Genomic DNA, 12847 nt, shown 5'->3' with positions numbered 1-12847 from the left:
AATAAAGTGGCCTTTAGAAAGTCTTGAACCTATAACAAAATATGTTGTTCTAGTTACATCTTGTTTATTAAAGAAATATAAGAATAAAGTGGCCTTTAGAAAGTCTTGAACCTATAACAAAATATGTTGTTCTAGTTACATCTTGTTTATTAAAGAAATATAAGAATAAAGTGGTTTTTGTCGATAGAATCCGATTGAAAATCACCCAAATCAATTCTTTTGGAGATTCAAGGTTTTGAAATTAAACCCAAATAATTTTTTTAAAACTAACAATCTAACTTCTTGAGAAGTAATCAAATTCAAGTAATAAATTTTCAACTAAAAAGATTAGCAATCAAACTAACATTCTAGGCTGTTATAGATAATAAATATCAAGTAAAGCAACAACTTAAAAATTTAGCAATCAAACTAATATCCTAGGGTTAAAGCGGTGTATTATCAGCAAAGTATTCGTGGGTTGAAATCTTGTGGAGTAAATGTGTAGTGCTTTTTGAAATAAAATATGTATAAAGTAATAAGTGTGTGTTTCACCGGTAAAAAATAAAAATTAATTCATTCAAAAAGTAGATTATGTATCCAACATAGGCATAAAAATGTCAAATACTCCATCACGATTACATACGAAAATAGGTTTATATCTTTGATCAAATGATTGGTTCAATAGCTAAAGTCTTCCAATAGACTAATATGTAGTCAATACAATTACAAACGTTTCACACCTTATATTTTAGCCGAATTATATATCATTTTGTTTCATCTACGAGAGAGAGATCGGATCAAAACGAATGTTCCAACTTAAATACCTTAGTATGTACGTTTTAAGTGCATTGGTATGAAATAAGATGAAAACTCTATAATTAAACGCGCTCAAACAAAAACATCCATGATGGCTCTTTGACCTAGAATATATGTCAATTGATGATAAATACACAACCATAATATATAGTCATTACTCATTTTATAAGATAGGGATGTTACAAATACTTGGAATAAGCAGGTGATAAATGAAAGAACATAATAAATTATAATAATAATAATAATACGTAAACCTCGAGTATGAATACACTCCATATGGGTTTGTATTGGTTTTCTCCCAGCCTTCATTATTAGGTCTCCTAACCAATCCCCTACACTCACCCTCACCCTTCTTCCCCTGGACTCCCCTCATCTTTCTACTTTACCCTATATATAAAACATTGCGCCAACCCACATGCATCAACCAATCTATTATTATTATTTTCTTTAAGGCCACTTTTTACATAGATATTATTATTACTATTGTATGTGTGTGAGAGAGGAGAATGATGATGATGAAGCCTGCATGGTTAGAAGGTTTAACGGGTGAGAGCTTCTTTGGGATATGTGGATTTCATGAGAATAAAAGAAAGAATGAGAAGAACATATATTGTTTGGATTGTTGTCAAAGCTTTTGCCCTCACTGTCTTCCTACTCATCACTCTCATCCACTTCTTCAGGTATATGTACTTATATTTATATGCTTTCGTGCAACTTAATTTCACACTACATAACATATGCTCAACAACAAATTACTAAATGATAACACACACAAATATTTATGTATATATAGTTAGTTTATATCTTGGAATTGAAGTGTTTCTTGTGATTAAAATATAATTTCCACACTTTTTGTTTTTAGAAATTTATGTGAATTAATCAAATAGTGAAATTCAACTATTTTCATATCAATTTAACTTGCAAACATAAGCAAGATATATGATTCGGACAAGAGATTGTTGTAATTCTTAGTTTTTGTTGATGAAATGATATGGTAGTATTTGTTACATATTATAAATTCGAGTTCACGTGTAAACAATAATTAAACGAATTTAGTCATATGTTTAAATCCAAAATTGAACCTTCGCCATGGACAAACTATACGACTTTCACCAGTTATGTATGGACATAGTAAACGACACTATCATTAATTAAATTACATAGTTCCAATAAAAAAGTAAATGCTTTATTAAATATAAACCATCACTCCGCCATGTTATAAACGTCTCTTGATTTTCATTTTTTTAAAATGAAAACAAGCAAGTAATTATACACAATTTAATCTGGATTATAAAATTTTAGATTAATAATTTATTATAATTTATCATCACATACGTATATATGCCATTGCTTTCACCTGCAGAGGTTCTCTCAGCTGTTGCTTTCACAGCAAGTAGATGTTTGACACATCAAACACTCATACTGGTCAATTTTGTTTTTTACACATCAAAACACTCATCTTTTTCAAGCGTTTAACCTTTCTTCTGTTTATTATAATCATTGGTTTCATTCAATTATTCAATGTTTTCAGACCCGGTCCGGGCGTCGACCGAGACGTCTTACTGGGTCAAAGGTCGGACCGACCCGGAAGGACGGACCGGTGTTTGACCGGATGACGTCATAAATAATTTATATATATATATAATTCATATACAGAGAAATGATCAAATAAGAAGTTTGATTATCTTAAGAAGGCTAGGAAGGAGGGTATTTTTGTCCAATACCTTAATATTGAAAACCCACTTAATTTAATTTCAAAAACCTACTTAATTAAAACTCACTTAAAATTTCACTTATCTCTTACAACCACCACCGCCCACCGCCACCCACCGCTACCACCTTGCCGGAAAAGTCTTCGGAAATTTCGTCGGAAAATAAAACACTATGAAAAACACAATGTAAAAAACACAATGAAATAAACACTATGAAAATAAAAACACAATGACAAAAACACAAAGAAAAACACAATTAAATTACACAATGTAAAAAACACAATGCAAAAAACAATATGAAAAAATAAAGCACACTTGTATAACACAATTTTGTAAAACACAATTTTGATAAAACACACTTTGTAAAAAACCTATGAATTTTTTTTTATTTTTATATAGCAATATGGTACTCATATAAAAGATAAAAAAAAACACTCGTTATTATGGTGAAATTGTTTTGAAAAAAAAATGGCGTATAAAAAAGTTATGGGCGTTTTAAAATGATGGGGGTATTTGACATGTGGAGAGAGAAAATCAACAAATGTGTTATCCCTATTATGCTCTTATCCTTGTTGATCTCTCTAATCTAATCTCAACCATTCAATTTTAAAATGAATGAACAAGATTATTTCCTATTATTCTTAGGAAAACTAATCTTATTATAACTCAACCCTTCATATACATATAAAAATTAATAATAACAAATAATAATAATAATAATAGCAAACTTTAATGTTTATTTATGTTTCGTACATTGTTTTTTGAATATATATGATATATATTTGATCAATAAGGACATCAATAAAGCTTGGTTGGTTGGCTCATGGTTAATTATTAAAGTTTCTATCTAGGAAATGACCCAAGTTCGAATCCCACCATACACATTTCATTTTAGATTTAATAAAAAATGGGTTTTACCGGTCGACCCGCCGGGTCACCGGGTCCGGGCTGACCGCCACCCGCCAAACCCGGCCGGGTTTTTCGAAAACGGGTCAAATGCCTCACCCGGCCCGGTTCTAAGACCGGGTCCTGGTCGGACCGGTCCGACCGGCCGGGCCGGGCCAGGTTTCAAAACAGTGCAATTATTACAAACAAAATGCCCAAAAGTTATTAAAAAGAAAGATATTGTCAAGATTATTAACATCTAATTTTCAACCGTGACGATTGTAGTCCAACTACTATACAAGTTTAGTAGTATGAACCTAACTGATGTAATAGTACATTTCGAAAAGTATGACTTGTACGATGTCTTTAAGTAAACGGGTCGATTTTGTCACGTATTGAGTTGTACATTGACAAGTTAAATCTTAGAATATAAACATATATAAAAGAAGAGGGTATGTGCATTAAGGAGTTGTACGGATAGGGGACAAGTAGGTGTGGTTATTTAACGGGGTGGTTTCATTTGATCATGTGATAGGTGAGAAGATATGTTTACCAGGATGTTGTTAGATTAGATGATCTCGAAAAGCTCATTGACTGTTCTTTTGTTCAGGTAACTTTCTTTTGTCTTTTTCCTATACTTTTGTATTATTATTTAATGTTGTTCACTGTGCTCGAATATTTTAGTACTTTTTGCAAACTATTCCTAATTTTTTTAATGCGTTACATTTCATTTGAATGCTCATATTTTTCTAACCTTATATAAATTTCAAGTTTATGAAAAAAAAAGTAAGTTGACTGTTAGTGTTTTCATCATGTAGCCTTATACAATAAACAGTGCAAAAGTGATATTCTTGAACCAGAGGGCACAAACAAGGTCTTGCAAAGGCCCTGCGAATTCATGTTTCACTTGTGACAGGATTCTACAAGAGCCCTTCCACTTTTGTTCGCTTTCTTGCAAGGTTAATTACACTCAACTTGATTCGAGTTTTATTAGATTTTTTATAATTAATGTTTTTAAAACCGGACAAGACTAGCTGGTTAACTGGTCGGACGGGTACTTGGTCCATTCATGAATCATGATTGGATTGTGGGACCGGACAAGACTAGCTGTTATGAACTTTGAACATTGCAGTTTTAACTGTTTTTGATTGGTTTGTGGGACCAGGTTGATCACATGATGTATCAAGGGGAGGATTTATCTAGCATATTGTGTAGGTTTGATGTGACTGATTTTACATTCTCACAACTGGAAGGACTTCGAATGGATGGTTTAGAGTTCGGTGACGAAGATGGTCAGATCACACCCGACTCCATCCTTGAGGACTTTAAAGAGTCATCGGGCTCAGATAATGGCACGGCCACATATAAGCCAGAGATCGAGAGAAAGAAGAAGAAGAAAAACAATGACTTCATTCCCAAATTATTTTCCTTTGGTAGTAGAAGAAAAGGAGCTCCCCAACGGTCACCTCTTTCTTAAGTCCGCTTGCATGTTTTATTACTACGTATTCTTAAGTTAAGTACTAAAATTAGGTTTGTTATTATTGTCTTGTAATAAGGTAATGTTGTTTATGACTCGGTTTACGGATGATGTCATTATGTTGATAGGAATGCGGCACGTAGCAATTCCGTTGCAAACCATAGGCAGATGTTTGAGATTGTAAATCCGTGGAGCTTGGTCCTGACTTGGCTCGAATCTGCCAGTTTTGTATTGGTGTAATGGAATATGCACATATGAAAATATATATAGTTTTGTATTGGTGTAATGGAATATGCACATATGAAAAAATATATAAGAATATGTGTTCTAAATATCGAGTTCACTAAATTTCTAGAATTTTATCAAGGGTGAATTTGTTTCTTAAGAAAATAAAAATTAGGTTTCATATGTTTATTATTCAAAATAAACTTCATTTCCCACCATTTGCAAACTTTCAGAAGGCCATTATTTTTGGGCAATTACATTGTTTTATCAATTATAATTTGTACATAGATAAATAAAGATAATATCTTATCCTTATTTTAATCAATTTAAAGGCATATGTTTTCTAAGTTTCTTGATATTGTTTAGTATCTTATCCTTATTTTAATCAATTTAAAGGCATATGTTTTCTAAGTTTCTTGATATTGTTTAGTTTAAAAATTAAACCTTGTTTATACAAATAATCAAGTTATGAATTGTTTCTCACTACCAACAAATTTTAACTGGACTCAAAATGAATCATACCCAAATACTTTTTTGTTATATGATAAACGTGTTGACGAATTTACACTACATTTTAGCTCTATGTATAACAGGATGTTAGGTAAACATAGAGAATTGTAATGATGGGATAAACTTGTATATTTTGCTTTCGACAATGATGTCTATTTGTTAATTGTTATGTAAGTGTTGACTCTCTTAATATATAAGTGCATTTTAGTGTGTGATTATGTTTACATGTTTCCTACTTAAACTTGGTTATGTGGCACAAACTTACCCTTAGGAAGTCATCATTTAAACGTTTAGTTATTATTTTATTTTTAAAAATAATGGTGTAACATAATGAGATAAATTTTGGCCACAATAGAACACATGTAAGATCTTTTATATAGAACCGGTAATAATTGTGCATAATTTTTTATATGGTTCTTAATTGAAGGATTTATCTTCATATAAATTAAGAAAGTTAAATGGCTGATGAGTAATAAGTTAATGTCAAACAGAAAAGGCTTGAAAAGGTGAGGCTTGGGTTGTACTCTTGCAATTCAACCGGCCCTTCTTGCCTATTTTTTTAATTGCTTCTAAATCCCTGAATTAAACTATTAGTTATATATATAGTTTTAACTTTTTTTTTATTAATACTAATTCATTCATTATTCAGGGTATAAATTTACAAAAATTTAATTGAAAGACTGAATGAACTTTTTTAAGTTGTAGTTTGACATTTAACGATGACCTAATTCGGGTTTTTGAAAGTGGCTAAAAAACAACATAAATCGAATCTACCAAAAAAGGTTCTTGATCTATCAAATTATATATACTTTTATCGTATTATTTATGTTTGTATTTTCGCTAGAATTACACCGATCTCTAAACTTAAATGAGTATAACAGAAAATGTAATTCCATGAATATTTTAAAAATAAAAAAACAAGTTAAATAGATCAAACCACGAGAACAGAGAACTCAATCATGACGTGATTCAAAGGAAGTTCAAACCTCGTATATCATGTGGTTTTGACATTTCAACACTTACAATCATGTTCCTAGAGGTGCCGATTATTTGAATCAGATTTGACAAAAACAAAACTGAAATAAAATCAAACTCTAATTATGAATTTGAATTGTTGAATCGGGTTAGTATTCGAACCGAATTGAAATTACATTTCCTGAATAATTCATTATGATGATATTTGAAAAGTGGGTATAGAAGGCTGGGCTAATGTGATGAAGCATCTGCACCCAAGCATAGAGATGTTCAACGAAACCGGTTCTTGGAACCGAACCGGTGGACCCGAACCCGACCCGAACCGGTTCCTACCCGATTTTTGTAGGAACCGGACCCTATCTGATTCAACCCGATGATCCGTGACCGGTTCTTGCATTTCTGAGTGTGGGCGGGTAGGAACCGGAACCGAACCGGAACCGGTTCTGGAACCGAACCATCCGGAACCGGTTCCTAACCGGTTCTAGCCGTTGGATCGAATATAGCCGTTGGAAATCGTTTTTTTGGCCGTTTTTTGACCGTTGGGGTCAAAAATAGCCGTTTTTTGGCTCCCCCAAGCACCCCACTACTAGTATAAATAGGTATTTGGTGTCATGGGTTCATCACAACACTCAAAACGCAAACCCAAATGCAAAAAAATACAAAAAAACGCTATTACAACGTTTTGAGTTCTCTAATCTCTTGTTTTCTCTTCTTCTATATTCATATTTGTTGTTATGGCTACCTCACAATCATCGGTTGGTCAAGGTTCCAACGCCGAACCAAGTTTCGTTCGTATTGTACCTCATAATCGTAATCAAGAGATTTGGTGCAATTGGGATTTGGTTGAATTGAGTGACCATTCATTCAAGGCTCGGTGCAAGTTTTGTGGGATTTATTTAAACCCACTTTCGAATTCAAATTTGAAGAAACACATCGAAAAACCGTATTGCAAGGCGTTGAAAAAGAACGTCGATTCGCAACAAACGCAAATGGATAGTGAAGGCGGAATATTTACATACCAAATTGATCGAGTTCAAGATCGTATGGCGAAGTTTGTGATTCAAGAAGCTTTGCCGTTTAGCCACTTCGACAACCCTCGCTTAACCGCCATGATTCGAGATACGCTTCAACCACAATACACTCACGTAAGTCGTCATACTCTTAAACGTTATTGTTTAAAATTGTGGAAGAAGGCCAAAGAGGTACTAATTGCATATTTTGAAAATATAAATACGGGAATAAACTTAACTAGTGATGTTTGGTCGGCTCCACATGGTCTACCCGAATCTTATCTTTGTGTCACCGCTCATTGGGTAGACTCGTTATCGTGGGAAATGATGAAACGCACCATTGCTTTCGAACTCTTTGAGTATCCACATACGGGAGATAATTTGTTTGAAATTTTAGATTATGTTATAAAAACTTATAAACTAGAAAATAAAATATTTTCAATGGCATTTGATAACGCGTCGAATAATACATCGGCGGTTGATAAATTAAAATTAAAATATATGCCGATTTGCAATGGTGTATTTTTTCACTTAAGGTGTGTTGCACATATCATTAATTTAATCGTGCAAGACGGACTTGCTTCGGATGAGGTTACATCGGTTATAAACGATTTTAGACTAATGATACATGAAGTTTTTAAGAAAAGTAAAAAAAGACAAATGGAATATAGAAAATTTTGTAAAGATACGGGAAGAAAAGCTTTGGGAGCTAATTGGGATGTACCTCATCGATGGAATTCCACTTGCATAATGTTTCAAAGTGCTTTGAAACAAAGAGAAACTTTACAAATGTTTCATTCTAGTCTTGCCGAGAATGATTTGGCAATCCCCTTTTCAAATGAGAAATGGGAAATTATCAATGACTTATCGACTTTTCTTGAAGTTTTTAAAATATCAACTACGAAACTATCGGGAACGTATTATCCGACAAGTCCCTTGGTTCTTTCGGAGTTATTTTTAATCGTTAACAATCTTAAAGAATTTGAAAATAAAAGTCCAATGTTTTCAAACATCATATTACCAATGAAGTTTAAATTAAAAAAATACTTTCTTGAATTGCCACCGGTTTTTACTTGCGCCGCCGCTTTAAACCCAATGTTAAATGTTACGGGGGTTGAATGTGTGATAGACGAAATTTTTTCAGCCTTAGATATGCATGAAGTTGACCCAAACTTTTCAACAGAGGCAAAAAATGATTTTAACTTGAATTTTAAATTTATGTATGACTTTTATTTAAATAAATACGGGTCAAACATACACATGCCTATGCCGGGGGGGTCTTCATCAAGTTCAAGTGCTACTAGAGTACGAAATCCCATGATTAGCCTTATGAACACCGTTCGCAACGTAACGGCTAAAAAACAAAGGGGTAACACCCCTTCAAGCGAACTAGGAAGGTATAGTGCAAATGATTACTCTACCGGTTTATCCGAAGAGGAATATGACACTTTTGATGTTTTGGCTTGGTGGAAGGTAAAGGAAACCGAGTTTCCGATTCTTCCCACCATGGCCCGTGATTTACTAACCGTCCAAACTTCTACGGTAGCTTCGGAATCTGCTTTTTCTCTTAGTGGCAGGGTAATATCGGTGAGAAGAACAAGACTAAATTCGGAGTCGGTGGAGATGTGCATTTGCTTAAAGGATCACTTGGACTCAATCGATCGTATTCAACACGTAACCACTCTCGAAGATGAAACACCACTTGATGTTCGAGTGCACGACGAACAAGAAGGCATTTTTACAAGTAATTCCGAGGAAGAAGTCGCCGCTCAATAATTACGACGAACAAGAAGGCTTTTCTAGAAATAATATGTCACAACTTTATATTTATAAGTTTAATGTTTTGTTAGTTTGTTTTTGAAGATTTTAAAACATGTCACAACTTTATATTTATTTTTATGTTAATTGTTTTTTTTATTTTTCATGTTATACAAATACGAATCGTAGTTTAGAATCCAAATCGCAAACGAAAAACGAAAAAAAAATTTTTTTTTTTACACTGTAACCGGTTGGAACCGGTTACGGTACAGGAACCGGTTTAGGAACCGGTAAGAACCGGTTAGATAGGTTAGGGGTCCGAGGGTGGGAGAACCGGTTCGGTTCCCTAACCGGTTCGAGCCTGGAACCGGTTTAATTGAGGGTTTTGAATATAAGAACCGGTTAGGAACCGGTTCCGTTTCCTAGTCCCAAACCGTTTTGAACATGTCTACCCAAGCATGATAAATGTCATTCGTTGGGGCCCAATTAGAATGAAACCTTTTTTAGCATTTACAAATCACATGGTTATGGTATGTATGGATGCAGTTTGATTTGACACCCACTATTATTGTTCAATGTCTCTTTCTTCCCAACAATTTCTTTTTCTTTTTTCAATAATAAAATATAGAAACTAATAATCATGAAGACCTGATTTAGAACAACTTAGAAATAACCAAGAATGCCAGATATTTACTATGAAATCTCTAGAAACCAGCCAAAGATATTACGTATAGACTCTCTAGAATTAGAAGTTACTAGATATGAGAATTAGAAGTTACTAGATATGAGAAAGTAGTATAAATAGGTGATGCTAGGATCATTTTGAATCACCCAACCTCTTGGTAACAATCAAGCACTTGTACTCTCACTTTCTAGCAATATAAATCTTACTACTTGTATACTTGTGATAAAAGTATAACAAGCATTAACTACTTGTAATATACAAGCATTAAACTTCCTTACAAAGACATCCGCTGCCAAAACACTAAAAACCCGACCATCAATGCTTATTTAAATCAAGTTCTAAGATCGCACAAGAATACAAGAAATAACTCTGTAACATTTAGATGGATAGAGGTGGATCATTCATTCAGAATAAATTGTAAACATGATTTGAGAAAATAAGCATAATGATTGAATTTGTCATTCGAAAAAAGAGCAGCCATAATAACAAGTATAAAAACTCCTAAATAAACATGCATAGTAAGCTAATCATAAAAATATTATTGTTTATAAACACAAAACAATCACTTAATAAGAAATCCTAAGAACAATAAAAGACGTTGTCACATCATCACCACATTTAATATTTACTTTTTAGTTATCTATCTTTTTTTAACTACCCAACCCCACCCCGCCCTATCACCTGCAAAAAGACCTCACCTCTCTCGTTTTTCTGATTTTTACCCAAAAACTCATATGAAAGATGAGTTAACACCCACAATGGCTAAAAATTAATAACATGTAAAAAATACAAAAGCTACCCACAAAAATGAAAAAAATTTGTGATGCTCTAGTGAAATATTAAAGCTAAACTAGCATGAGGATATTATAGAATAACATTATGAGGTAATCACATACACGGTTGTAGTCTAATGATTTAATTATTACCATAATGCCATGTATATATATATAAAAAGTATATATGTACATACTTGTGGGCAGTGGCTTACCTTTTTCTATTTCTAAAAACTATTTAAAAAGTACAAAAGAAAGAAAGAAAAAAAAAAGGAAAGTTTAGTTTGAATAGTAGATTCCTCATTCCTTGTCTCATGAGTGATGACCCTCTGCAACGCTTGCATGGGAAGCTCGTGAAGTCCATCATACAACCCATGGTCTTTGTTCCCTGTTTAACTATTTTTTTAATAAAAAATGTTTATTTAGGTAAGTATATAAGTGCTTAGTATCATTCTTTTTAAGGAACGCGATTTTAGTTAAATAAAATTATAGAGTAATTGGAACGTGAGTTATAGTTGCATCATAATAAACTGACAAATACGGAGTCAAAAGTGTGAATAATGAAAATGTTGACACTTAAACATCTCAAGCTTAATAAGTAGTAATAGCCAATTAGCCACACATGACACATGTAATATTCCTAGATCTTGATTTTAAGCTCGTTTATTTTAGAAATTAGAAATGGTGGAGATGGATGGTTGTGAGAATCAAACAACAATGGATAATGTCTTGACAACGTTAACTGATTGGCTTAAAGTAATACATATGGAATGCTGTTATGTTGACGATTATCATGAGAACACAATATAAGGAATGCGTTGCACACTTGCACTTCTCAAAAGAAGAGCAACTAAAATAACTTTATGCTAGTTACGGCATAAATGATATCTACATGGTCAAATTTAAACATGACATGAAAATTATCATCTTTAATGTATTTATATCAACTTGTTTAACCCGTTTAATTAAAAAAGGGAGACTCTCAAACCCGTTTTACTCATTTTTTTATAACCACCACCTTTTGTTTTCATAACCCATTTAGATACGGTTGATACATCTACCGTGACATTAACCGGCCCTTAAAGTTTAATTACTGGCTCTCTCCTTTTAAGGTATTTAATCAAATTATTCTCCTAACATTATTCTTCACTCACAAATTAAGAGAAACATAAGACTTTATACTCTTGAGTTCATTCATTGATTCATATTATTGTTCAAGATTGTCAAGCAAGCAAAAGAATTCCAAATCATATTTTTGAACTTGTATAGCATTTATATTATTTTTTTCATGTACTGGAGTTGTCGTCTAAGTTAAACATAATGAAGAAGTATAGGTTATCTCTACCTTCAAAGAGAGAATTGAAGGGTGATTATTACCTTTGTTGGTGATATGTTCGTAACAGTTATCTCTACCCGGCTCCAAGAGGCATTTTTGACTTTTTATAAGGAAAATAATTCTTCAATAAGAATCAAGGGGTGAATGCACACCTAACTAATTAACCTTCATATTGGAACCACTATCCATTGTATCTCTGTTTCATGATGTAATTTTATCCTCATCGTTTCCATTATAATTGGCGGTTTAATTTGTAAATTGTTTTTGTTTATTTATTAAGACTATTTGCGTCTTGTAAGTGGTCTTTCCTTTTGTTTTAATAAAATCGGCCTTTCAAAAATAAATTTGTTTGATTCACTTGCCTTTGCCTTTATTTTTTTTAAAATACCTTTTTTAAACCAACCATTTTGACTTGAATTTAAAATTTTATTTTTTCTCTTCTTATTAAAGATCATTTTTAAGGTTTACTTTGACTTCCGTTACAAAAATATTCATAAAAATATTCATTCTTGTTTCTTGATTTTCTTTTATAGAGACTAGACATAAAAATGTTTACTTTCTTTTTTTTCTTTTTGTATTTTCAAGACTTTGTTTTATATACATTTTAGTATGTAAAATTTTGTTTATAGTTTGTAAGATCATGAGTCGTCAAAATCACGGGTATCCAATAAATTTTGTGTAGTTTTGCAAGAAATAGTATGGTCAA

At 32.5% G+C, this 12847-nt stretch overlaps 1 protein-coding gene across 1 annotated transcript; it reads left to right on the top strand.

Moving 5' to 3' along the window:
* Positions 1 to 1051: 1051 nt before the first annotated feature.
* Positions 1052 to 5130, top strand: LOC143561306 (protein RGF1 INDUCIBLE TRANSCRIPTION FACTOR 1-like). The gene is made up of 4 exons (XM_077049425.1): positions 1052 to 1475; positions 3928 to 4002; positions 4211 to 4351; positions 4558 to 5130. The coding sequence occupies exons 1-4, from the start codon at positions 1302 to 1304 to the stop codon at positions 4867 to 4869; spliced, it is 702 nt and encodes a 233-aa protein (XP_076905540.1). The 5' UTR covers positions 1052 to 1301; the 3' UTR covers positions 4870 to 5130.
* Positions 5131 to 12847: the final 7717 nt, after the last annotated feature.

The sequence above is a fragment of the Bidens hawaiensis genome, unplaced genomic scaffold (assembly GCF_021521415.1).
Source record: "Bidens hawaiensis isolate Kalapana, Puna unplaced genomic scaffold, B.hawaiensis_p1.1 tig00020653_1, whole genome shotgun sequence".
NCBI classification, from domain to species: domain Eukaryota; kingdom Viridiplantae; phylum Streptophyta; class Magnoliopsida; order Asterales; family Asteraceae; genus Bidens; species Bidens hawaiensis.
The sequence above is the reverse complement of the archived record's forward strand: the minus strand, read 5'-3'. Positions and strand labels throughout refer to the sequence as shown.

Coding starts and splice junctions, on each gene's coding strand:
- LOC143561306 (XM_077049425.1), top strand. CDS start 1,302: ATGATGATGATGAAGCCTGCATGGTTAGAAGGTTTAACGGGTGAGAGC. Junction 1,476..3,927: donor ACTCTCATCCACTTCTTCAG/GTATATGTACTT, acceptor ATCATGTGATAG/GTGAGAAGATATGTTTACCA. Junction 4,352..4,557: donor TTTGTTCGCTTTCTTGCAAG/GTTAATTACACT, acceptor TTGTGGGACCAG/GTTGATCACATGATGTATCA.